A 27,752-nucleotide genomic window follows, 5' to 3' on the forward strand; every position below is an offset into this window, starting at 1 on the left:
TGTTTGATTCTGACATCCCCGGGGATCTTCACTGAGCCGGGAGAGAAGGGAGGAGTGATGGTGGTAGACAGAGGTTTGGCTATAGACAAGCCCTCTAATCGTCTCTCCTATTAATAGAGTCGTAGCAGACACAACCCATGTGGCAGCACAGTCACGCTGCACTGCAATATTGCTTAGCCAGTTCCCCCCTAAAGGCTTAAACTCTATCGTGTTATACAAGAACTGAAAGCCTTCTTGTAGTGTCCTAGATTTCACTCTCCTGTCTGTCCCATTCCCCTTCTATTTCCCCCTTCAAATTGCTGCTTCATTTGATGTTACACAAAACAGGGCTTTTGGAACTATGCTGTGTATCTCTCTATGCATGTTCCTGTCCATTCTGTGGGCATTTCCTCTTAGATCTGTCACTGTAGTCAAAAGGTGAGTGACAAAAGGAAAGATGTTAGGGAGATAAAGGGTTCTTGCAAAGAAAAGCCTTTCTGACAGAGGAGGATGGATTTGCTGCATGGGTTTGCATGAAAGAGTAAACTAAAAGGCCATCTCCTCTCCTTCATTCCTCCTCCTTCCCTTCCCTCTTAAACACACCCCTCCCCTCTAAACTCAGCATCTGGTGGAAAGAGCATGTGATGCTTATTTCTAAAGGCAGCAAAATAAGCTTTGAAAGTCTAAGACTGTAATTGGTTGTCTGCCTTTATCCTTGGAGCTCTGGGGAGGTTTCAGAAGTAATAACTGTTACTTAAAGTAGATGAGCTTCTTGTGGCTTGCTTAGAATTGTAGAGCACGTTAGTTGTTGGGTGCTCAGGGAAGCATCTGCCTGTCTGTAGCTTTCAAAACATTCTGTAAGCAAAGAATTCAGTTTTTTCCTGTCTTCTATATATGGAGGGTGAGAAGTTGCTCCTTGAAAAGTGTGTTCTTACAGAAATGGCCTTGCCTTGACTGAAAAGATAGGAAGGAAAAGCAAATTCCTTTGATGATATTAAATGTACTCAGCATCGTACTGAAAAGCTATTGGCACCTAAAATACCCTTAACTGTATGGTGAGTCCTCCTCTTCAGTCAGAAATTGAGTCATGTTTTGGTAAGAGACTCGAGCTGTTAGTTTCCACTGGAATGAGACAGATAACTGAGGTAACTGAGGCTTTGCACCATTCTGTTGCACTAGGACTGGAGGTTTTCCATTGCACTGTCTTCTAACCTTAATAGGATTTGTAACTATTACTCCACCATCAGTGTAATGACACTGTACTTTCACCCATATATATATTTAAAGCAGCTTTGGGTTTAAAACCTGCATTTTCCATTGGTTAGAACAGATGATTCACTGGTGTGGATGGGTTGTATTCAGGCAGTGACTTTGAGTCTGTTGGCTCCAAATGCAATTGTTTCCCTATACAAGGAAAAGGCAGGGTGCTGGTAACTTCTTAGTTGCAGGCCTATGTTGAACTGGGAGCAGGTTCTGTGCCTAAGGGAGCTCTGCAGGCACAGCAGAGACTGGGGCAGAACCCAGGTCAGGGCAGTCTTGGGCTTGGCAGCTGCCTGCCCAGCTAGTGCAGGAGAGTTTGACAGAGAGCACCAACAGCCCCTCTGTGTTCCACCAATTTCGAGCCCCCTCTCCCCTTTCCTGGCTTTAGGAGCTCTGGTTGCTGAAGTTGGTGCATGAGCTGGTTCTTGGGCAAGAACACCACGTGTCCCAGAGGGGTGTTTGTTAGTGGAAATCACAAGGGGAATACTCATCCTTTAATGTAAAATCTGAAACTGAGATGGGGTTCTTGGCTGTCAGAGTGGCTGTGTCTCCACAGCACAGGAACTGATGTTTTGGAGAGTTTGAAGCTGGAGCCTGTGTGCAGTTGCAGCAGGAGAGCCTGCTTTCGTTTCAAACAAAATGTGAGGTGAAAATTTTATCCACAAACGTTTTTTTCCTTCCCAGAACCGTGACCCCACGAACAGCCCAGCAAGGACCAGGCAAAGCAAGGCTGCTGATAGAGGAAATCTGACTTTCCTTGTTGAATCCAATGGTGTAACTTCCCTCAGCTTCAGCTACAAGAGGAGCTGAGCCCTTAGTTCCTTCCAACTGCCAAACCTGCTCTGTTTTCTTGGAACACCCGTGCATGTGTGTGTGCAGGCACATATGCCTGCTCCATTTGTTTTCCTCAGTCAGTCACACTCTCCTTCCCTTCATATTGACAGGCCATCAGAGAGTTCCCAGGCAACTGTTGCCAATAAAAACCCCCAGAGGAAAAGGGGCCATTCTTCCTTCTTCACCCCTCTGACCTGGTTTGTGCTGCTCCTCATCACTGGCTCTATTCCACCGGCGGGAAGCGCGAGTTGAACTTTTCTGTGTCGCTTTGTTTTAAAGCCCAGGTCAGGGAACCCTTCTCCAGGGCAAACCAGACACAGCCAAGGGAAAAGAAGCTTCCAGTTGCATCAGCCAAGAGCCAAGATGCAAGTACATGGTGTAACAAATAACCAGCTGTCTTTTCAGGTGTTTCTTTCAAAGAACATGTTTTCAGAGGGGAGGAGGTAGTTCATCTCGGGATTTAACTCTGAGAGAGCCGACAGCCACCTTCACCCACGGCTTTGACTTTGTTTCTGGCTTATTTCAGTGTCCTCATCTGCAGGGTGGGTGTCACACTACAGTGGCTTTGTGCTGCTTATGCTTGCCCAGGGCAGAGGGTTTCAACTAGAAGATTCAGAGAAGCAGAGTGACTTGGAATGGATTTTGTTGAGCAGCTACTGGAGATGCAGAGGATTTTGAGGCTGGAAGAATGGCAATTAAAAAGTCAATGTTTGTGGAAGGTTTGGAGTGTTTAAGGATTTCTAGGATCAGACCTATATCAAAGAGTAGTTTTATATGATAGATTTACAAGCAGAACAGTGAAATAAAAGAGTGATTGTTGAGATCAGGGATTAAACAGCTAGTTGAACTGGCTGAGCATTTTATCCCAGTGCAAGTTTCTGGGTAGCACTGGCTGCATCTTGCTGACCAAGCTTCACTAGGGCTGAGCTCAGGAAAGAGCTAGCAAGTTGCCATAAAGTCTCCTCGGTCCCAGAAGACCCCCAGAAGGCTTACCAGCCTCTGTGGGATAGAGAAGGGGTGAGGTTATTTGCCTTTCCTCTGTCCATTTAAAAATGAGGTTTCTGGATCTGGGCTTTCCTGGGAGGCTGCTGCTGGCTTTGCTGTACCACAGCTCCCTGGGAATGCCCTACTGTGTGCTGCTCAGGATTAGTGCAATCAGATGTCATCTGGCCTAATTTTCATACTAAAAGAAGAAAAGGAAAGAAATGTTGAGATAGGGAAGAAAAGGGTTTTTTCTTTCTTTTATGCAGCCAAGAAGCTTTGCAAATGGATGCTGACTTGTGCCAGGGGCTATGGAGAGTGTTCTAGAAAATAACTGAGATTTGTCTTTGTGAAATGAATTCATCAGAGTACTCGGTAGGAATTTGCTTCAAACTGAGATGCTGAGATGAAATAGTCCCTTTTCACTTCTTCTGTTGGAAATTTTGGATGTGATTCCATAAAGATTTTTGCACAGACATGAGAAAACCTCCATTCCCAGTTCTTTAAGATGAAGTTCCTATACTCCATCTATGCACATCTGAGACGTCTCCTCTTTCATGGCATTCCTTTAGACGAGCTGCAAAGTAAAGCCAGGCCTTTGCACAAGGAGAAGATCCCCTCCCAGGAAGAGACAAAGCGAGACCCTGCAGGCTGATGGATAGGAAGGGAGAGCAGCTTGGTGCCAGGGAGGTGTTTTTTCCACAGCTCCTTTTCCTGCCTGTGTGCACCAGGCGCCCTCCCCAGCGCTCTCGCCTGTGGTTTGGGAAGCTTCCCCACGGGTCAGGCCTGGGGGACACACTGGCAGTCAGCGTGTGTGCTGCGAAGGCAAGAATAGAAAGCAAATACTTCCCGTAATCGCACGTCCCAAAATGACAGGGTAAAGTGAGTGCTGCTGCTTGCACCAGAGCAGCGAGAAGCGGGAAGATGGGAAGTCTGGACTCTGCCCAATGGAACCAGAATTGTAACATGAAAAATAAAACAAATGCTGCATTCGCTCCCCAGAACTGACACTGCAATGTGGTAGGTTTTTTCTCTTTTAAACATATACAGTAGACAAGCAGTAAATCTTCTCACAGCTCTGTAGTACAGCATTATTTTTAGCTTTTTTTATAATGGAGACAGCTCTCCACAGCTTTCCATCTTGCAGATGAGGACGTTTCGTTTCTAAACCCTCGTGAAAGTGCAGCCCTTAGGAAGGCCTCTAGTACCTTATTAATCATTTCTGGACCACGTCACAAAGAGGCTTTAGGAAGCAAGTGTTTTATCCATCAGTGGATGTGCCTGGGAAGGCTCACAGGATGCAGATCAAGGGCCCTTTCTCCCACATGGAAGATCCCACTCATTTTGATTGTAACTAGAAGTCTGAGAGCAGCACAGAGCAGCACACGCCCCATTCTCGCGTGGTTCAGCCTGTTCTTCGCTTGTTGACTGAGCTCCACTTGTTAAAATGATGCTGAACTTTCCCAGTAAGATGAGTACCTGTCCAGTCTGTTCTGGTAACCCAGCAAGGACCTAATGGATGGGTCTGTATGAAGTAGCTGTGGAAAACAAACCTGCTGCTGGCAGGCCCGAGGTTGCTAGAGATGGCTCTTCACTGGAAAATCCAAGTAGCTGAGAAGCTTCAGGCACTTTGGTAACATTTTTACTGGTGTATCTGTAGTGTCAGAGGGTTTCATTCTTGACACATCTTTTGAAGTAGGACAGAATTAGTGTTAGTTTCCTAGAGGAAGGTAATGGAAATGATTTGCTTGGGATCTTAAAAATTAATCAGTAGCAGAACTTGGCGTCACAAGCCCTGGTGTGTTCCTCTACAAAACCATCTTTCCTATCCAGTTTACCTAAGGAGGAAAGTTTTATTGAGAATAGGTGTGAGGCTGGCCTGTCAGAGGTTCCATGGGCTGTGGTGCAGATGTGGCCGTTGCCAGCAGGGTCCTGCACCTTTGCTGCTCTGCATGGTACAGCTGTGGCTGGAGGCGTTTGCCTGAATTCCAGATTCCCTTGGAGTAAATGAGTAAAAGTGAGCTGAGATGGTCAGATGACAGTTTTTAACAGGAAAAGCTTTAAATGCCAACCAGATAATTTTGAACCAAAGGCTCAGTAAGTCAGTGGGAGACCCAGCTCACCCCGAGCCACCCTGTGCCAGCTCAGCCGAGCCGCGGGGCTGCGGCAGGGCCAGGCAGGCAGCAGCTCCAGCACCCAAAGCCAGCCGGGGTACAACGTGCTCACCAGCAGCTTCTTGCTCTCTCCGTGTATTTTTATCTTCTGGTGTCTGGCACGTTTTGAACCCAAGCAGTCTCAGTCTGGGGTTTCTCTATGCTTGTATCAGACCAGCCTCTTGTCTTGTGGTTTGTGCCCCTAATGAGAAAGCTGCTGAGTTTTCACACCCAGCCGGTATCAGATGGGACAGGAAGCCCCACCCTGTCTCCTGGTGTAACTGAGCTCAGCTCTTGCATGAGGAGCAGCACAGCAACGGCCTCAGCAGCGGCACTGAGCTCCCCAGGCATCTGCAGCCTTTGCACCAGGGTCCTTACTCTGCCAACTCTGGTTCTTTGCGCTTTTCTCGCTGCAGAGTTTTCACTGGAGACATTTCTGATTTACACCTGAGTTGGGAATATGAAATGAGGTTCTTCAGCCTCCCAGTATTTTGTATAACTGCTGTATTTTGGAGACTGTGTCAGTGTGTCGGGACAGCTCAGCAGCGATGGGGTTCTACCGATGGCGCCCAGGATGCTGTGCTTTCTGCTGGCATGGTGTCAGCAGTTCCAACCCACCTTTAAACCTGGGGCACTGGGCCAAGGGACACACTCCCTTTATTAAAAACTTAAGGATTGTTCTGGGCTTGTTTTCCAGTCTGTGTTGCAACAAAACAGCAACGTTCAGGTGTCGTGGCACTGCGTGGTGTGCTGGTTCCGTTCGTGGCACAGAGCACTGGGGAAGGCTTCTCATCTTCAGGAGAGAGTCAAATCCTTTGCACTGGTCTTATGACTCGTTTCTGTAATACTTAATTGAAGTAGAAAATGTGATCTGACATGTCAAATGTGGCTCTGCTTGGCCAGAGGCCAAACTGGGCCGCTTCACTTCAGTTTGCCTTCAAATGGCTGACATTAAAGTTCCCAGGCCCAAACTTCCCTTTGGAATGTACTCTTGACTTCTTTTTTTAGTAACTTGATAAATCTTTCCGTATGTTTTTCCTCAAAAATCTATTGCTTCAGAAAACAACAGTCCAAAAGCTTGCAGTGTTTCACAGCATTCCTGGGCCCACTTTGTCTCCTGAAATTTCTCACATCCGTGGATTGGAACAGACGTACGTCACCAAATGCCTCTGCCCAGCCCTGAGCCCCTCTCCCAGCCCCTCTCCCAGCCCATCTCCCAGCCCCCAGCCCCTCTCCCAGCCCATCTGACAGCCAGTGGTGGAGTTGCCTGCAATGGAAAAAAAGCTGAATAGGAAATAAGGAAATCTTGATTTCAGCCTTTGGGCTGCAGTTTTTGTAAGTCATTTATGAAGATGGCAGCAAAGTTACATCAGATTTTCAGCATTTCTTTTGCAACTTTGTGTGTTTCATTGTTTGGCAAAAAGAGCAAATGAAGTAAAATCATCCAGATTTGAGCCGGTACCAAGGTTTGCTGGCTGCTGGGGCTGCCTTGGAAGTATCAGAGTGGGGTATAGTGTTGCCTGGAAGCTGTCCTAGAGTGGGATGTAATTGGTGAGTCACACGAAGAGAAGATTTTTGTGTTGAGTGTCTGCTCTTGTTCCGTATCTCTGCACCTTCCTGTAGTTGTGAGCAAACTTGCTGCTGCCTCTCCCGTGCAGAGGCCGTGAGGAGCCCAGCGCAGGACGTCGCTGACCTGCTGTGGGTGGCTGGAGGTTCAGTTTTTGATGGGTCCGTGATTTGGGCACAGTGTTTCTGCAGAGGGGGAACAGAGGTTTTCAGTTGGCATGTCCAAGCAGACAGAAACACACAAGAGCAAAAATGTAATCACATGAGTACAGATTGTAGTCAGAAGCCTCTGTTCCAGGAGTTTCAGGGATGAAGCTCTGCTGCCTGACTAATGGCAACATGTAGGGCCTCAGCATTCCATAGGCCAGGTGGGAAATGACTGCAGTGGTTTTCACATTATGACAATGAAACCTGAATACATGGTGGGATTTCTGCAGGTCAGTATTGGCTGCTGGCAACAAAAGGAAGGGGGAACAAGGGGGATGATGGAGAGAGCTGGGGATGAGACAGGATTTCTTCAGAAATGCAAATGAAATCACTGTATTGAAGTATCTCCCTTCCAACCTTTCTAAACCCTGACACTTGCTCTTCCCCAAGCTGCTCGTTCTCACTTGTGACCCGTAGGACTGCTCCTGCCCTGGATGAGTGAGCTCTGTCAGTGTGGCTGGGGGGGTTCTGTGTGCCTGAGAGATCCAGTGTGGCTGAGGTGGTTCTGTGTGGCTGAGGGTCCCGGTGTGGCTGAGGGTCAGGCCCAGGCTGGCCATCTCCACGCTGCCTGAACAGAATGTTCTGCTGACAGCAGAGCGCGGATGGTGGGGGACACACGGGTTTCCACGCTGAGTCTTGCCACCTGTTGCCTTTTTCATTCCAAGCCCCTTCCTCCCCACCCTCCACCCCGAGTTCCCCTCCCCACACAGCTCACCATCCCCAGTGGATAGGGCTGGGATCAGTAGGCACTTGCCAAATACCTTTCTGATGCTGTCACTAATTCTGCACAGGCAGCATCTCCGAAAGCAAAAACAAATCTTCATGGGTGCATTGTCCAGCGTTTCCTACAGAAAGCATTAGAAATGCATCTTCTCAGTGGGGTTTGGTGGGAGGGACCATGCCATGGCCACTGCAGGAGTCGGCCCTAGGGAAGCCTGGAGCTGTGCTCAAACAGTCCTCAGCAAATCCACCGAAGCTGGCATTTGGCACTGGCACGGGCTAATTTTGTCCTTGGGGTTCCACATGTACACGCCCATGTCACTCTCTTCATCTGCTGCAAATGGAAAGCTGCCCCGGGCTCCAGAGTGCCAGGGAATGTTTTACTGAAACCTCCAGGCTTGGTTTGATGATGTTACTAAGCACACTGGGCTGGAGGAGCTGTATGAGTGGAGTGTGCTGCCAGATGAAGTGGCATTAGCTGGATAGTCATGGGCTGGAGCCATGGTTCCACACTACTGCCCTGCTTCCGTGAAAGCAGGGGACTGCTGGTGAATGTGAGGTCATAATTTCCTCCTAATTAAGGTGTGCAAAAGGGATGGCATTGCTCTAGCTACATAGCTGTTGGGTTTGCCTGGAAGTCAGTTGGGAGCCTGCAGAAGTGCTTTTACCAGTACTGCTTTCAGCTCCTCGTGGACTCTTCAGATAAAGTCATTTAGATCCCAGTTTTCAGGAGTGAATAATTACTTGGAGAAGCAGCCTCTAAGTTCCCAGTTTAAGGTGGCTTGAAGGGGACTGATTTCAGAACACAGACATTGGCAAATAAGATCATTTTTTCACTGGCAAACGGACCTGGTTTTGAAGCATTTTGGGCTCAAAAAACATTGCCATGCTTATGTTTTACAGACACATCTGTATAAATACTTGTTTGCCCACAAAAGTCACAGCGAGATGTAAGGATGAAAAATTGGATGCAAATATGAGCAATTACTAGTTCTTGCAGTATGGTTCTGCCACTTAGAACCAGGTTCAGTGGGAATATGGAAAGGTAGAGAGTCTGGAACTGCAAAAAGAAAAGAAAGCAAGAGGAATGGAAGCTGAGGTGGTGTATTTCTCGTGCTGTTTCTAGGCATGATGCAGAATAAGGTCCAGAACCTTCTCCCTCCCTGCAGATAGACGTGTTTGTACTGGCAAGGCTTCAAGCTGGTATCCCCAGTGCACCAGTTAAACCAGTAGTTACCAATTTTTTTGCAAGCCACGCTGGGATTATAGGAATTTTATTCCTTCACAGTGTTGAAGGAAAGGGGTTTCGCTTGCCAAAGGGCTTTCTTATGCTTGAGTATGATTTATGGGCCAAGCTGAGCCACTTGTGGAAAAGGCAAAGCAGCTCTTGGCAGCACCCCCAGAATCCACTGCAGCTGTGAGGTAGTGAAGTCATCGGCATAACAACCACTGCAAACAGAATAACAAAGTCTGGTCTGTTCTCATTTAAAATAATCTTTCCAGTTCAGCAACCACATTAAACCTTACCTTTCTGCACACAAAAATAATAAAAGGCCAATAGTTCTCTGCAGTGTGGTGTGAACTCACTTCTATTACTGCTTATCACTCCTGCACCATCTACAGTGTCCTGGAGTATTCCCTGTTCCCACTCCTTTGTTTGTCCTGAGGTAGCAGCAGCAGAACCCCAGTGCTTCTTTCCTTTAAATACAAACTCTGCTTTTGCTTTATAACCTGTTTCTAAGCTGACTGCAAAATGAGTAATTCTGTCTTTGTTTTTTCCTGTTTGTTTCAGGTCTCTTCAGATCCTCCTGCTTCCAAAAAGCCCAAAATAGATGACTCTGCTTCCCAATCTCCAGCTTCTACCGAGAAGGACAAACAGTCCAGTTGGTTACGGTCCTTATCCAGTTCGTCCAATAAGGTGATTACTGAACAGTTTGTAACCAAAAGACAGACCAAATCAGCACATAGCATCACTCTACTGAAACCAGGAGAAAACAAGAGAAAGAACTTGCTCAGGTTTTCTAAATGAGTGACATTTCTGTCCTTTTCCTGGTACACATTGAGCTCTACAGTCCTCTCAGTTTCCCTGCCATCTTCCAGTGGCCACTGACCTTGACTGTGACAATGCAGGAAGCTTTTCCTTCATGCCTGGGAGGTACAAGAATCCAGCAGGACTCTCTGGTCTCTGCAAATTACATAGAACTCATTGGCAAAGCAAAAAAGGTGTGAGGTTTTACAGTAGCACAGTTCAGCTCTTCGAGTGGAATCTTCTACGTGGGTCCTAGCCAGTGGGAGTGGTTTTAGAGACAAGAGAATGTGTAGTCAAAAGCATCACTAACACTCCATCCTGAGTTACAGTTTAAAAGCTTGTTCACAGTTGCTGATGTTTGTTCCCCTGCTCCCCAGAGCATCGGCTGTGTCCATCCCCGCCAGCGTCTCTCGGCGTTCCGGCCCTGGTCCCCCGCCGTGTCGGCCAGCGAGAAGGAGCTGTCCCCACACCTCCCCGCCTTGATCCGAGACAGGTACACACGGGGCTGCTTTGGCAGCACCTCGCTGGACGTTTGTCCCCTTGCAGTGGTGACTGGTGGCTCTGTGATACTCACCCACCAGTATCAGATAAAAGCATTTGCAGCTGCAATGGTTTAATTCACAGAAGGGAAACAAAACCAAAGTGGTGTTGGTTTGTGTGTTCATTAAATACCTTTTCTGAGGTGAAACTGCCCTGAAAGCCCAAACCAAAGGCTGCTTCTGTGAAGTTCTGATCATTCTGGAGTATCAGAAGAGCCATCAGAATGATCAGGTGTCACTGTCTGCAGGAGACCCTTCCTCTCTTGGGGCAGGTGCTCAGGGGCCAGGCAATGGGCAACTGCAGCAGCTCTGTCACTCTGGGACCACTGGTGTCACAGAACAGAAACTGTCACAGCAACTACACATTGCCTTTGCCAGACTGGAACTGTTTAGTCTGAAGAATCTGTGCCAGATTTCTGCCCAGGGGTGAGGGTTTCTTTGGGAAGTTTGGGTGGTGCTGGGTGTTGCAGGCAGTGTTATGGAGAGCGTGTCTTGCTGCCCCTATGAACAAGTTTCTCAGCAGCTGTGGGGATCCTTGCATTTAAACAGACGTTTACATTAGATAGAGAAGAGCTAAACTAGTGTCAGAATATGCCCTTGGTTATCCCTGTGTTCCATCTGGATGGAGATGAGCTGTGTAAATCACCTCCATCTTTAAATGAGTGCAAAACACCAGCAAATAAACAGGCAGATTGGTAGCTGGTGCAAATCAGTGTAAGTTCACTGGCAGTCTAGTCAGTGTCTTGCAGCTTCAGTGGCACACGTGGGTTGGGAAGCATTTTAAAGCTGAGAATATGACCATTTTCTCCTTCCTTGTGCCCCCTCCAACAGTTTTTACTCCTACAAAAGCTTTGAGAATGCTGTGGCCCCCAACGTGGCACTTGCACCTCCAGCCCAACAGAAAATGGTGAGCAACCCGCCGTGTGCCACAGTGGTGTCCCGGAGCAGCGAGGCGCCGAGCAGCACCAGCCAGCCACGCAAGAGGAAACTGGCTGCAGAGCACACGGCTGTCCCCGAGGCAGCAGCCACTGCTGCGGCCGCTGTCACTGCCACCGAAGAGGATAAGGAATCGGAAGCAGAAATTGAAGTAGAAACCAGGGAAGAATGTAAGTGAGGGTTCTGTCTGCTGTTGTTCTGGGTTGTTACTGGGTTTTCCTCAGCTCTTCAGCCTCTGTGGTGGTTAAATGTAATTCTGGGAGCCTAAAAGCTCAGCAGGACGGAACGATCCAAGAGGAAGGAACGATGGAAACCGTGGCAGAGAAAAGCTTAGGGCAGAGCTGAGGAGTCAGGCTGTTCTGAAGCACTATTCCCACAGCAAAAGCTGAGGGAGACGCTGGTGTCACCTCACTAATGTCAAATTGGCAAACGAGTTGAGTCTTGCCCTGTCCTGCTCAAATGCCGAGTGTCTCCCCTGTACAAAAGGGCCTCTGAATTTTGAGTTACATTAGTTTGAGACAATTTTTAATGACTTTTCAATGTTTCTGGTTTTCAGTCACCTCCTCCTTATCCTCGCTGTCCTCCCCATCCTTCACTTCATCCAGCTCTGCCAAGGACATGAGCTCACCTGGGATGCAACCCCCAGTCACAGTCAGCAGTTCATATGAGGCTGCAGCACATCCTGACTCCCACAGCAGCGGGTTGGAAGCTGAGCTGGAGCACCTAAGGCAGGCCCTGGACAGTGGCCTAGATACAAAAGAAGCCAAAGAAAAATTCCTCCATGAAGTTGTTAAAATGAGAGTGAAGCAGGAAGAGAAGCTGAATGCTGCCTTGCAAGCCAAACGCAGTCTACATCAGGTAATGCTGAGAAAGAGCTTTCTCTTACCCCTGTCTGCAAATACTCTCTGGGTAGAAACCATCAGGTAGTCCCATGTAGAAAAGAATTGCCTCATTTTTCCCCAATAGCAACGGCCTTTACTGGGGTCCTGTTTGGGAAACCAAGGCACACAGGAACCACTCCTACATTTTTAAGCTTTCCACCTGCTTTTGCTGTGGGGTACAAACCCATGGTTACCAGAATCAACATCTTTTCATTACTGAAGAAATGGTCTAGTCCAGCTGGGGAAGAGTATCCCAAAACCCCAGCAGCAGCTTAAGCAGTCTGTGGCAGGCATGAGGAGGTGAAGGAGAGGTTGCACTAAGTGTGCAGGGATGCTCACAAGTAGAGTTTTAACAAAGGTTTGCCACCTCACATCCCTGCAAAGCGGCAGGACAGGGAGGCAGTTTTGTGCCACGTTGCTCTGGTGAGGAGGTGGTGTGTTGTGTACAGCTGCAGAGCCAGGGCCTGGGGAAGGGTGGCTGGGAGATGGCTTTCGGCTGAACGGGCTGTTCTTTGTCACCCTGAGCAAATCGCTGCGTTCCCTCGGGTTTCAGTAAACATGGCTTCGGGTTTATGTGAAGTAAATACCTGTAAGTAATACATATTTAAAGCTAGTTTTTAAATATCTGAACTAAATACGGAGTGTGTCCTTAGAGCAGGAATTACATGAAGTAGGTGCTGAAGCAGAATTGAGCATTGAGACGTGAAATGGGGCGAGGTGTTGGGGTGAGAGGCTGCAGATGGGGCCACGGTGTTCGCTTTGGGCAGCTGTGGCTGCAGGTTCCAGGGCCAGAGGCCCCGTGTGGCACCAGCCGAGGCCAGGCCCAGCTAACAATGGCCTGGCTGGGAAGTGGGACTGACCAAAGAGTGAATTTCCCATGACCCGACGGCAGTGTTACTTAACAGAAACCCGTTGCTGTGAGGGTTTGACTCTGACAGAGAGGAAATGCTGCTTCTGGGGGAAAACATGAACTTTAGTTTCTAATTTAACCATTTAGGAGACAGACCTTTAGGGAGCCACATTTTCCTGCTTACGATGAATGTGTCTTTCAACAACAGCTTTTTAACAACCAAAGGTTTCTTCTTTTGTAGCTGTAGGTTCCTTATCATTATCACTTCCATTAATGGCTCTCTCTTGGAGATTTCAAGGAAACAGCTCCCATTAAGAACCTGGACAGTGAGAGTGGCAATTTCCAGAGCAAAGCCTGGTTTTGATTTAGCTTAAAGTTTTAGCCTGGAGTTTTCCAGATGCTGTGACAGAGCAGCCCCCTGGCTGAGTGCCAAGGACGTAGGGCTACACACCAGCCACCTACAGCAAAACAAAATTGCCTGGAGTTAGACTGAAGAGACAGGGTTTGTTTTTCATAAACCCTGAACTGAATTTTGAGGAGGCTTGATAAAATGGACCTGAGTGCCGATTTCTTCAGCAGTGAACTTTCTTGTTCAGCTTCAGTGTATGCAAAGGGCACTCACAATCTGCATCAATCACAATGCTGGGTGTCTTTGGTGTCTTCAATTAAAGTGCAGGCGTTACAGTTGGTTTGTTTGAAACTCTGAGCTAGCGTGGAGTACATTGCTAGTAGCTCTTTCCAACTGCAGTTCATCTTTATTCAGTCACAGATGGTCACAGCTATTTTGCTTGACAAAGCAAAATGTGGCTGTAGCATGGAGCTTTTTATTATCCAAGAATTCAGGGTATCTTGAGTGTAAGGTCTCATGTTGATTTTAAAGGAGAAGAGCTTGCACAAAGTTCAGAGAGAGGTTTAGACATGAGCCCTCTTGGTCATAACCAACAGAAGGGTGGGAATTCAGTTTGGATTGCTGCTTTTACAGCTCTGTTTCCTTGCTCTAATTTAGTCTCTGCTTCTCAGTTCTCACACATAACTGCTGTTGTATTCTAGGAGCTGGAGTTCCTAAGAGTGGCTAAGAAAGAGAAACTGAGAGAAGCAACAGAGGCGAAGCGCAACCTAAGGAAAGAGATTGAACGTCTGAGAGCTGAGAATGAGAAGAAAATGAAGGAAGCCAACGAGTCTCGGATACGACTGAAGAGGGAACTGGAACAAGCCAGGCAGATCCGGGTGTGTGACAAGGGCTGTGAGGCAGGCAGGCTCCGCGCCAAGTACTCAGCCCAGGTAAGACCCAAACCCCGAACGCGACGCTAACAGCAAGGGCCCGTCACCCTTTGTGCAGGTTTCAGGGTTAGGTCAGGTCTGTGTTTGTCTAATTGCTACAAGTCCAGCTCCTGCCTGTCTCACGTCTCTGCCCCCAGCATGGGGATTGCTCACTCCAGGCACCAGGTAACACCTGCACCGTTACCTCCCACGTCCTACAGCCCCTGAATTCCCGTTGCAGGGACCCAGCCCCTGCTCCCTGTGGCAGCTCTGCCGGGCGTGCTGCTGAGCACAGGTGCCTCCTGGGGCACGAGCTGCAGCTGTGTGCTGTGGTTGCTTTAAGGGAAGGAGGGGAAAGGAAAAGGCAACAGCAGTCAGAAACTGTGCTGAGCCCAGGCTGTCCCGGACAGGAAGGGGAGTTGTCCCTTGTACCGCTGCGACATGTCTAACCAGGAGACCAGAAGCAGGAAATGATGTGGGCTTCCTCTCTCGCATCACAGGATGTCTCACTGATAAGAGGTGTCCAGACTAAACACAACCAGAGTGAGAGCTGCTGCACTGGGCGTTACCAGCAGTTGACTTCCACTTGAGGGAAAAAAAAGCCTGGAGGCACCAGCCAGTGCAGGCAGAAGCAGCACCACACAGGGCAGCCAGGGCTGGGGAAGCTGCAGCTGCGGCCTCCCCTCCTACGACAGATTTTCACAACGTGGCTTTCCAGCCTCCTGCCACATCCCCACCTCGGGACAGAAGAAATGGGGTTTCCAAAAATGAAAAGCCTAAAAAAAAATCACCTCAAAAAGAATTCAGGTAGTGGAATATTCTGCTGGTTTGTCTTTTCTGAACACGCTGCTGGCACCTTTGCAGCCCCAGCTGCCCGTCCTGCCGTGGGTACCGGCACTTACAGCGGCACGGGGAAGCCCCACGGCAGCGAAACCCTACTGGGCTTGGGCAAAGGCTGACGTGGCAACTCGTGGCCCAGGGGCTGCACAGCACCTTCTGATTACTACCACCTTCTGATTAGCTACTGATTACCTCCGAGATGTCTGCACGGCCTTCGTAGCAAGATGCCTTAAATAACCTCAGAGTTGAATCTTACAACACGCCGGTGTGGCTTAAGTCCTGTAAGAAGTTGTAAAGCATTGCACAGCCCTGGCTCTGTGCTGTGGAGGGCACACAGGAAGTTTGTCACATCATATTCATCACTTATTTTTGAGGAAACCACAATTCTCTAGACAGGCTTAGTCTGAGAGAAGTAGCATTAGATAAGCCCGAGAGGAGGAAGTAAGACAACACATTCAGGGGTGTGAATGTCTTTGTGCAAGCTTAAGCTATTAGATGCTTAATACCTCTTGAATAGCAGTACAGTTTATGCCTTTCTTTTTTCTTACCTTGACACTGAGCCCCAAATAAGGATGGGGTGGTGTTTTAGGCCAAAACACAGGAGTTTTCCTTTCCTTTGTTAAATGACACTTTGGTAACTGTGTTACCTGTTCGTGGCCTAAAGTTGCATATTTCAAACCAGTGCAGCTTTTCTGCTGTTTACACCCCTGAATGTTGGGGGTTCCCTTTGCCTTTCTTCTCAGTAAGTAAAAAAGAGGAAGGCTGACTACTGAGCCTTTGGGGAGGCTGAGGCTGTCTGCATGGAAGTTGGAAAAGACTGTTAAGATTGTAGCAAGTGATCTCCCCTGAGGCTGTTTGGAGCTTGTATTTCTAAGTCCATTTCTGTGCCAAGGTGCCACATGTCAGGCCCAGTCCCCAGCTGATTTCCCCTGTTTCTTGGAGAGCAGGGCTGGGAGTGGTTGGTTTTACGAGGCTGTTGTAAAGTCTACGAAAAAAATCACACTGGGCCTGAAATTAAGAAAAAGGTTTCTTAATATGTTTTTCTCTAGATTGAGGACCTCCAGGTGAAGCTTCAGCACGCAGAGGCTGACAGGGAGCAGCTCCGAGCAGACCTGATGCACGAAAGGGAGGCGCGAGAACACTTGGAAAAGGTAGTCAAGGAACTTCAGGAACAACTGTGGCCTAAACCCAGCAGCCAGCCCGGCAGCGAGAGCACAGCCAGCAGCATGGAGAACTGAGCCACCCCCGGCATCTGCTGCACCCCAGAATGACATATATGCACAGTAAGGGAGGATGTGTGGGTACGCGTGTAAGTGCATGTGTGAGTTGTGTCTTGGCACACAGATCTAGGAATCTGGATTCTTATTAGTTGAAGGCAAATGTTACTCTTTATAACAGAAGCACTGAATTACGCCTCTTTTTTTTTTCCCAATCCATATAGCACAACATCTTACTGTGCCTATAAAACACAAAGTGTTTATAAACAAAATACTTTTGAGTCCACAGCAAATTTTCTACTGGCAAACTCCAAGCAAGCAGCATCGTCCAACTACAACCAGAGCCAAAGGCAGGGGCAGGGTTTTTGTGTTGCCCTTCTGCCTGTGGGACATTTTGGAATTTAAAAAACAAACAAACTTTTGTTCTAAGCTATTTAAAGTAATTAATTACACAGACTTGGTATTAAAAATTAACAAGATTTTTATAATGAACCTTTAAAAGCAAAACAAAGAAACCTTCGCTGCACAATTTTTAATGACTTGTTCTAGGCTTTGGGGCTCTTAATGGAGAAGCCCTCTGGTGATAATGCCATTTCTTAGCAGTTTTCCAGCCATCCAGGAAGCCATCCCAGATTTAATCCCGTCTCGTGGGGATTTCAGAATTTCAGAGTGCTTGTCAAAGTTAATTTTTTCCTTACAAAGAATCTTCTTCATTTCATGTCCCGAACTCCAGGAGAAAGGAAGACGCAGGATTGGACCGGGGGGGAGGGAGGGAGGGGAGGCGCGTGCTTGCGGATGACAGACCCGGCCTGACCCACTTCAGTGTCTGTAAATCATGCCACCTTTTTCTAAAGACATCCTCACTAATTGGTGTGTTGGAAAGACTCACTCCATCCAAGAGCACTTCAGCTTTAGGAAAAGAAGGAAGGAAATGGATGGTCTGATAAGTGGGTTGAGAAATGAAGCAGAAGATACGTGCGTTTCGAAGTCATTCTGAAATCTTACTTCAGCTTTCAGTTTCCTGGACGCCTCACCGTTGCTGCACCATCTTACCATAAACTCAGTATTTACCTGCTTTTCCTCTGAACTGTCAGTCGGGGTTTCTGTGCCCAAGGAGAGTGCAACGTCGCAGTATCGGATACACCAGAGAAAACCAACCCTCTTGCTGCTGTGAATAAGCCTCCATCTTTTTGAAAAAGAACTTTTTTGTTTCCAAAAAGAGAAATTACTTTAATTTTGGGATCCAAGCCGCAGCCCTGGCAGCAGAATGCAGCATGGCCTCACTTTGTCTTACTGCTGGTGCTGGTGGTTTTTTGTTTTTAAACTGCACTTTGTCAGAATCTTACTCTGTGTTTTAGCCCATACTTCTAAAGTTTACAAGTTGAGCATTCTAGATTCTACCCTGCCTCACAGATGTGAAAATCATCAACCCAGCTTTCCACCGTGTGACACTTCATCATCACTTACATTTATGCAACACGAGGATTCAGCAGGTATGGAATGCGCCCGCGGCACCGCTGTGGTGTGGCTCTGTGTTGGGAAGCCATAGCGATGCTCCCCGAAGTGCTCCATGAATACAGTTGGTGCTTTACTGAACAAGAGAAAAGTTCTTTTCACTCGTTAACACTCACCTCTTGCACACTCAAGCTTATCAGCGGAAAGTGAAGATGTGATCTGGGGCTGCAGATGTGCCTTCCAGCTCATTGTTCCTCAGCATCTCCTGGAGCCAACGCTGACACTTTTTTTTTTTTACCTTAAAGAATAAAACAAGGAAAAATTTAAAAAAAAAAAAAGGAGCAAAGCCTATGCATCATCATAGCCAGGAGTCACACCAAGAAACAGATTCCAGTAATCTTTATTTGCTTTTGGACATTAATGCAAGCTCTGTAAGCTTCAAATTTCTTTCCCAGTAGACAGAAAGCGGCTTCCAATCCTAAAGTTACAGTATTTACTTACAGCACATTACAAAGACTTCTTTTTTTTTTCAAACAAGAGCTGTTTGCTTGAAACCATTATAATAACCATTATAATAACTGTGAGCATTAACAGAGAAGTTCATATATACGTTTTAGGTACAAAAAGAAGAAATATGAAAGGAGTAGAATTACTGGGACAATGTAAAACTGTTGGGAGCAAGAACCAGTTACACCGAGTCCATGGGAGGAAACTGTCCGTTCCTGCGGGGGTCGGCCCCGAGTGTTTGGGATGTGGGAGACCAAGTCTAGATGCAGATCTCCTCTTCTAAAGTGCAATGCAAAAGGAATTTTGATGATGCTTCAGCAGGTGTTTTTATGTGAGGTTTTTTTTTCTTCTTTGTATGTTTTTTTCTGCGATTATTAAATCATATGCATGGAATTAAAATTCTGCCATACGTATACTCATTAATGGGCATTATTACTGTCTTATGTAAAGGGTTTGTTTTGTTATGCAGTATGCATAAAAATGTTCTCAGCCTTATGATTTCCAGATCTGTATTAATTACTTATTTCTTCAAGGGAAACTAAATAATTTTAGCTTGGGTTGATCACTGTGCATTTCAAGTCTCCTACGCTGTGCTTTACTGCCACGGTAAGAAATTACACATAGAACAACCGTACTGCCACCCCCCTGTGCGCTTTTGGAAGCCTCACTTTGCATGTTTGCTTTGTCTGGGGTTTCTCCCCTGATCTTTCAGTGTGTCTTCCCCCTTCTGACTCCACAGCAAATGGCACCGTGTCCATCTCCACCCGCTTTTTCGCAGGACGAGCACCCACTTACCTGTGGCCCAGGACGTGGCTCTTTGCTGTTGCTCTAGGGAAGCACACTGATGCACTGGCACGATTTCTTCTGTGCACCTGATGCTTTTTATCCGCCCAAATTCATGAAATCTGTGATTTTTTTCAAAGAAAGAACAGTGAATAGTTTTATGGGTAGTAAATAGTCCTGTCAGCCACCTGTGCTTCCCACCCAAAGGGGATGAGACGTGCAGGACAGAAGTCTCCACTGCTGTTACAAACCCATGGCTTCTTCTTTTGCCTGTGTTGTGGTAATTCTATAAAGTTTAGTAGATCACAAAAATATATCCCACTCTTGGAAGTTAATACTCAACAGGATTCAATCCTGGGGAGCAAAAACTTCCTGGTAACAACATCTTTGTAATTTAGTGATTAAATAAGATGACCCGCCAAGCGTCCCACGCCAGCAGCAGGCCACCAGGAGAGGCTCCCAGGATAGGAGCCCACCTGAGAGAATTCTCTCTTCCCTAAATACATCTTATCAATAAAAGTCTGTGGAATACAGAATTTCTTTCCAGTTCCCAATTCCTGCTCCCACCCTGAGTCCTGCATTGCCTGGAGATGGACAGCGAGACACTAATTGTAGAACGGGGCTGGCAGAGCCGGGGCAGCCGCAAAGTCTCTGGTGCAGGTGCTTACGGTGAGGAGGTTCTGTGTGTAATTTCTGTGTCTGCAGCGCTTCAGCAGAGCGAGTGTTGGCCTGTTCAGATGGAACTGCTTTTCTTTTGCCATAGCCTTGGTCCCTGCTGCATTCCATTTGCACTCCAACCTGTGAGTGAGGAACTGTAAAGTCGCATCTTCTCATTTCATCCGCTCTTTAGTTTCCTTTAAGAAGTTCAAGGGGAGAAGAGGTGTTTCACACAGGCTGTTGACTCTCCCTGTACTAAAAGAAATATATTACTCAGTACTTGTATATTCAGTTTAAATACTCATTGTTTCTATTACTGAAAGAAGACTTAACGAAGGGAAAAAACCAACAGCAATAACATTCATATCTCTGGAGCAGCTAACTCGTATACATAATATTCTGCTTTTCAAACAGAACTAGCCAATGTAAAAAAAGTTAAAAGTAAATTCAACATGTAAATACTTTTTTTCCTTTTACACTGTTGTATTATAAGTGTATATGGTGTTTACTTTTTCAAAACTCTTTCTTACTGGTAGTTGTCTTGTTTTATGAGTTGTGTTTTTAACTAAGAAGAACCTTTGCTGTCTGTTAGGAAAAAACAACACGAGATCTTTTTGCAAGTTCTAACCGTGGGTTACCCCTCTCCATCCCCCGCATTGGATTAGTCCTTATTTTCACTGTAAAGTATTTTATTACCAAAAGGTTTTCTTTCCATTCTGCCCTCTCCTCAGTCCATGTGTTTTAGAGACAAGTTTTTTTGTTGCTTTGATTGTTTTTTTTGTTGTGGTTTTTCTTTTTTTTTTAAATCAAAAGAACTCACAGAAATGACATTTTTTCAATTGAAGAAAAATAAATCTTTACATTTATAATAGCCAATAGCATTTCAGCACATTTTTGTTATCCTGGTCTCTCCTATGCTGCTGCTAATGACAATATTATGACTTACTCTACTATTCTAGAACTATTTTTATGTAAGTAATGTATGCTTTCTTGTTTATAAATGCCTGATTTAAAAAAAAAATAAGAAAAAAGCTTGGCATATTTATCTATTTCGCTGTGTACCTTGATAGTCCTTTTCCACCCCCTTTTCCACATCCCCTCCCCTTGAAGCAGATAATATTGTAAAATAAAGGACTTTATGAGATTATGTATGAAAATAGCTATGCTTATATACCACAGTGACTGAATGTACAGTGTATAGACGCATTACCTAAAATAAAATTGTTTGTCCAGAAAAAAAGATCAAGAGCTATGGTATGGTTTTTGACCTTCCTCTGCTGCAGCTGGGGCCAAAGTGTTCAGGACAGGCAAACTTCAAGACCATACAGCTATAGCCAAGCCATATTTTATAGTGTCCCCCCTTTGCCGCTAGTGAGCCAGGTCTGAGATCACATAACTCACCCTCAGCCTCTCACAGACACCCCACAGCCCCCCACCGGCCACAACCAACCCCGTTTTGTCCATCAGCAGAAGCAGCAGTAAGTTCTCTTTGCTGTTGGAGGAAAGGTGAGATTTCCTGCCATGCTTTGCCTTTTGTGACATCCCAGACCCTCCCCCCCCCCCCCCCAAAAATGGTCCTTATCACCATAACCGTGCTGAGGCACACGAGCAAGCCGAGGCTGTGTGTGAGCAGCACCTCTGAGCCTCGGCGCTGCAGCAGAGGGAGGGAGGATGGCACCGGCCGGGCACCGGCGCTGGAGGGAATTCTGACTGGTGGAAGTGTAAGCAGATAGAAAAGTTTGTACCAGGTCAAAGAAAAAGAAACAGAAGAAGGCTAAAATGTAAAAAACAGAGGATGGAAAGAGATGTTAAAGTCATTCTCTCGTGGTTTTCTGAGAAATGGCTGCAGAATTTCCACAGCTCTGGTACATTTCTTAACATGCCCTTGTAAAACAGTGGAAAAGCCAGAGGATGATTGAACAGCTGAAAAAAAATCCCTCCTAGTTGTGACTCATTGCAGCCTTGCTTTCTACAGGCTGCTTTATTTCCTGTTTCTACCACCTGTATCTTGCCAGTGGCAAACCCAGACTGAGCTGCTGAATCTTGCTCCAGGGAAGGTGAAACTTGTTCAGTGCTCCCAGGGAGTCACCCAGGTACAGAGCTGTACCCAGGGAGCATCATGAGGCTACTGCCTTCCTCCTCTCCCCCTATACCTTGTTGACAAGTGAGCACAGGCACAACAAGCTGTCAGGCCCCTGGTTCATAAGTGTGAGAGGCCAAAGAGTGACCCAACCCTTACTGCGTGAAGGAAACAGCAAAAACTTTGCTTGCAAGTGATGCTGGAAATAAATACAGGCTTGAGGTCTGAAGCTGCCTGTTGGATGATGAGCTGCAGCAAAGCACCTGGGTTTAGTCACCATTAGCCCTCCATCACAGTTCAGCACAGCACAGGACGTTATCTTTATGTTTTAGTATCTTTGGGAATACCCCATTTTGGAGCAAAGTGACTTTAAAGAAAGGAAGATATTCTTGTATCACAAAGGGCAGGAGTCTCTTAGCTCAGGAACTCACCATCTTGTTAACTTGAAATACTAGGACTCCTTCAATTAGGAACATGGGGAAAGCTTCAGTGTCATTTACCATTCTACTGCAAATCAACATATTAACTCAAGTTCACATAGAGACAGATCCTCCTGCCACTGCAGTCATACAAGAACACTTCAAATTATTATGCAAGGAAAACAAAGACAAGATACAAATTTTTCCAGCCCACAAAAATGGCTTCAGGCTCTGAGCAGCCAGAGCTGCAGCAGGACTGTGGGAGGCCAACGTTTTGTACAAGAGCAGCACTGATGGGAGAAGCGACGGTTCCCCCTGAGAATGGGTCACAGTTTTGCCATTACAGACAGAACTGCATCTGCATCAACCCTGGGGTGGTGCCAGCTGCCAGCTCAGGTAAGGAGGACACAGCCCTTCTGGAGTTTTCAAAAAGAAACCTTGTTTGCTTTAGTTTTTTTCTGAAGTTAACTGAGGCTAACTTGGAAACCAGGCTTGGCCTCGCACACGGAAAGCTCCGATGCCTGCATCCAGCTCTCCAGTGCCATTGGACACCTTCCTTGTGCTTGGCCTGCCCCTTTTCAGCTCTCCCAGATTTATCTGGCCCCTCTGTACTCTAGGAGCTTTCCTTTAACTGACCTAGATTACACACAAAGCAAAAAGAAATGTGTATTTCACTGCCGTCCTGTCGCGAGCTGCGACTCCGGGATGTGCACTCGGCTGTCCCAGGTGCCACAGACTCACGGGTACATGTGGGCAAAACTCAAACACACCTACAAAACTGCTGTCAATTTTTTTTGGCTAAGTAGCTTACATACAAAACCAAAAATCACACCAAAAAACCCTCAGAGCTTCTAATTTGCCAGCTACAGCTGCGTTGCAAGGACGCCAGTTTAATCTGATGTTGTAAATGAGGTGTTCAGAAGGGGTTTGTGAGTGTAAGCAGACAGCTGGGGACATGCTGAGGGGAGCTGTGTTTTCCAAAGGAATCAAGTCAGGTGCCTGTCACAGCTTCTTACTGGGCAGCAAGAAATGAAAATGCCCAAAACACGGTCACTCAGGAAAAGCTTTTCTACCATTTTCCTCACTTTTTGTGGATTTGTGGCCTTTCTTGTGGCCACATTTGTAGCCTTTCCTGATGCAACTGCAGCCCAGGAAAAAGGTTGTGGCTGCCTCTGGCCTTCCTCAGTTTATCACCCAAAATGTCTGTTTGCACAGTCCAACCAGAACAAGATGCCCACCCTAAAACATAGGGCAGAGTACCCTCTAACAGTGAAAACAGGAATGAAGCTAATTCTTGGCACTGCTCATTCAACAATTAAAGAAGAGTGCACGAAGAGCTGTTGAATCTGTTTGGGGCTGTAGTTCCACGGAAATCCTTTGTGCCTAACACGTCACGTTCAATCCCACAGCACTGGGGACCCTTCGAGGAACCTGTGTCTAGAGCAGAACTTTGAGATCAATTGACACTCCAAGTTCAGCTAAAGCTGGCCAGGTACACAGAAACCTGACTCACAGACCCTGGTGTGCTCAAGTACCCCTTGGTTTCAACTTAATTTCACAAAGTAGAAATAGTTTAAAAGTCTAATAGAGGCCCCAGCCCCTTCTGTGCTCAGCTACAGTCCCGACCCCAAAGAGCTTCCATAGAGACAGGAACAACAAAGAACAAGGGGGAAAAATCAACGGCAAAGTGAGCTGAACTGACCCAAGCTCAAACTAGCTGCTGGAGATCAGAAATGAAGATCAAATTTCCTGAGGCCTGAAGTAAAAAGCCTTCATTTCTTATTCAACGGCTGCTGTTATTCAGAGGGTCAGAATCGTTTCGGCTGGAAGAGACCTTTAAGCTCACCGAGTGCAGCCTTTGTCCCAGCCCCATGGACCACGAGGCCATTTCCCCAAGTACAAATTCAACCACCAGAAAAAGACTCAACAAACCCTTAAATCGAACCCTCCACACACACTCAGAGCTGCTCCCTCTGAACATGGTGTACACATGGTAAAATGAAACGCTTGCCCAGAGTACAGCTGAAAGAAATGGCTAAAAATACCAAAACCAGGATTAAACAACAGCTCAGGGCTGTACCTCCCTGGTTTCCCTGTCCCTGGAAGCAGCACCCCTTATTCATACCCAACAGATGGAGTGAGGGGAAAACGTAACCCATACATAGCAGAGTAGAGGTTTGACAGTGCTTTTCAGTAGAAATGATGAGAGCCCTTGTCACTGCCCATGTCCAAACTGTACTTTTTACACGCTCCCACGTTCATTTGCTGAAAAGGTATTAAAGAAATACATCTTGGCACATCTGCAAGGAAGGGCTAAAACTCGCAGAAGATGATAGGAACCAGGTAAGCAGTAAAAACCCAGGAGTGTCAGAGTTAATGATGATATGTGAGTAATCCAGTTCTAAAGGCACTGTCAGTAGGAAGAGAGCACAAATATAATAAAACACAGCTGTATGACGTACACTCCAGTGGAATTTTTATTAGATGGTTTATGTGCACTTTAAGTATACCTGACTGCAATGCAAATTCCCACACGTTTCATTTGGGAGGGAAAAAAGTTTCCACAGATCTCTGCACTGAACTGATGTAGCTGAAGGGTTCTGTGCAGTATCCGTGGGGTTTCTGGCTCATCTTTGTGAATTTGCTTTTGTATTTGCTTTCTGCTGAGTCAGCTCCTTAATCTGGAACCTTGAGAATTTCACGCTTTTGAGTACTTCCCCAGAGCCTCTGCTGGCCCAGCTATCCCAGTTCTCTGGCCCTTCTGCCACTTACCCTACATGACTACACTTGTATCTCCCCTGTGTATGAACTGTAAGAGAAAAACCTTGCTGGACAAGAGGAAACGTACATGGATCAAAGGTAAATGGGGTTTTACTGCCTCAAATTCGTGCCAAAATCTGCTCATATCTCTAAACACCACGAAGACCATGAGCTCAAGCAGTCATCATTATCTTGGGAAGAAAGCTTACTAACAGAAATTTGTAAGCCCAGTTTACCTGCATCATGTTTGGGTTCATGAGACAGGAGTGGCTACATGTGCTGTCAGTTCCAAGACCTGTAACACTAGATGCTCTTGAGCTGCAGAAACTCCTTTACTGGCTAGTTGTGGAAAACCATCACTAAACCCCTGCCTTTATGTAGCCAAGGTATAAAAGCAGGTACTACACAAAGCATCAAAGCGGCTGTCGGACACAGCCCACAGATGAAACTGATTCAGACAGTACAGATGGATTCTTTTTTGTAGTACCCCAAGTGACAATCCCCCTGCTGTTGTCTGTTCTCCTGTGTTCATATACCAAGTGGGGAGCACCTAGCAAACATCTCCACAGATGTACTGGTGGTCTTAGGGCTAGTAAGGGGATACAGCTGGTAACACTGTTAAGCATGCCTGAATCTAGCTCCTGGATTTCAACCTTGCTTGCAAAATAAGCAAGATGTGCTAATGAAAGCAAAACACCAAAATCCACATCCACGTGCCCTGTTCCCTTGCATGTTAAAAACATCCACCTAAAACCTCTGCAGGCATTGCCCCCACCCCTGAACTCAAGACCCACTGGCTTTTACTAGATCTTGGTACTTAACTACATGCTAAGCAGCACGATTGCACGGCCAAAAAGATTCAGAGGCATCACTTTTAAGCAGTAAAATTTTACTAGTACTGCCTCTGCAATTATTGTATCTTTGCTTATGTCATCATAGCTGCTTTCTCCTTTGCATGCAAATACTGTGATGTGGTGAGCAGTGAGACACTTCTGGCTACATCAAAACCAGAAAAAGAACATGGAAGGATACGTGAAGACCACAGGCAGACCCAAGGTTCCCAAGTGGAAGCAATGCCGTTCAGTTAAAGGCTCTGCACGCTGCTGACTTCTGAAGTGCTTTTGCCCACTGACAGCAGTGGATGCCCGAGACATGACAAGCAAGCAGCAGTAGCGTGTGGCCCCCCACCTGCCTTGCCCATGAACTGAACTTACTACAAACAGGTTCTTTAAGCCCTGACTCTCACAGTGTGCAAAGCAGGGATCCCATGCCGCTTAATTCAATTTGGCAGATAACATTGGTGGAAGGCATTGATTTCCTCCCTCGCTCCCCCTTCTCCTCCATCAATTTTCCCAGATAAGAAGCCTGTGGCTCAGACCCTGCTGGTGACGGATGCCTTGTAATTGCTTTGAATGGATTATCACCAGACATCTAGCAGGCACTTGCAGTGCTACAGCTGTAAGCAGAAACAGTCTAATCCAGTAGAAGGACTCTGAAGAAGAAACAGCTGTCTCTCTTCCCTCTGCCTCATCTCTCTGTTCTTATATTAAGTCTAAATTTATTTACTTATACTTTTAATATCTAGGACATCCAACTGAAATCAGGGTCCAGATGGGCTAAGCACCATTCAAACCCTAAGAACCTATCTCTGCTCCTGACGAGGTCTAGTACAACTCGGGCTACGAGGGGATTGTCTTCCTATAGGGATGAGATCCCGCCTTTGGCTAAAGAAGCATCCACTCATTTCAGTGGGTAACATTACCAAAAAATGCAGATTCTTCTTCTGGTAGTTATTGGCTAAAAAACAGTAAATAAGATGCTTCTTGCCACAGCTTATTGCTGCTTTTCTCATTCTGCCTAGACTATATAATCAGTAGTTTGTTTACAAAGATCACAGTGACATTCTAATCTGGAATTCAATTTGTATAGCTGGGGGGAGAAAACAACATGAATAACTAAGTGTATGGCAGACTGTTACACAGGAACCAAATTGAGCACTTTGATCTACTATATTTGATATTAATTTCGTACAGTTCCACACAGTTGCTCAATACTAAGAGGCAGGAGACCCACGTCCATAATGCTTAAACTGAAAATGTGATCAACAAGGGTTTTTGTGCTGCAGTTTCCTGAGGGGTAGCGTAAGGAATAGCCTCAACAACATGTATCTGATTGTTCAAAATTAAACAGTCACAGTACTTGCCAACAATCGTAAATACACATCCATCCTGCATCACAAATGTGCCATTAACACTTGGCACAACGATACTTGCACTTGGCCCTCTTTCCAGAAGCTCCTTCAAAGAGGCAAAGGAAGGTCACAGGCATCTCCCTATCACCATCCTCTCTTTCCTTTAGCAGACCTCTCCACTGAGAGACAAACACCCTGACAGGGCTCAACAAGGCCAAACTGAACTCGTTCTACATCTTCTGTCACTATTTGGAAGGTGTCATTCACCAGGGTTTCTTCCTCCAATACAAGTTTTACATTTGGATTCCTGCACCACACCAAAGAAACCATACACTGTCCTCAGAGCATGACTCACACACTTTAATCCCCTTTTGTTGGGGCCTGGGCTATAATGAATATTATGGAGTCAGTCAGAAACGAAGAAAGTCTTTGAATTGCCTTCTACAGCAAAAAAGCACAGAAAGGAATGTCTATGTGACAGCAAGCTTGAGCAAGGGGAAAACCCAAACTGCAGATTGTAACAGAAACAAGGTTAAAGCAAGAAGATAGGACAGGACATTAAACTAAGCGTTGGTAGAAGACCGAATAGAGCATTCAATTTAGCATTATATGATTGATTGTACTTGACTAATAAATTGTAACATATGA

General features: G+C 46.4%; 1 protein-coding gene across 1 annotated transcript in view; it reads left to right on the top strand.

Annotated features, from left to right (window-relative positions):
• Positions 1-20,880, top strand: part of SKI (SKI proto-oncogene) — a 100,032-nt gene extending 79,152 nt beyond the window's left edge. Inside the window, exons 2-7 of the mRNA XM_010208319.2 lie at positions 9,493-9,618; positions 10,107-10,222; positions 11,100-11,374; positions 11,761-12,062; positions 13,986-14,216; positions 16,085-20,880. Coding sequence (XP_010206621.2) covers positions 9,493-9,618; positions 10,107-10,222; positions 11,100-11,374; positions 11,761-12,062; positions 13,986-14,216; positions 16,085-16,273 — 1,239 coding nt within the window. The 3' untranslated portion in view covers positions 16,274-20,880. The remainder of the gene's footprint in view (positions 1-9,492; positions 9,619-10,106; positions 10,223-11,099; positions 11,375-11,760; positions 12,063-13,985; positions 14,217-16,084) is intronic.
• The last annotated feature ends 6,872 nt before the right edge of the window (positions 20,881-27,752 follow it).

The sequence above is a fragment of the Colius striatus genome, chromosome 21 (assembly GCF_028858725.1).
Source record: "Colius striatus isolate bColStr4 chromosome 21, bColStr4.1.hap1, whole genome shotgun sequence".
NCBI lineage: Eukaryota > Metazoa > Chordata > Aves > Coliiformes > Coliidae > Colius > Colius striatus.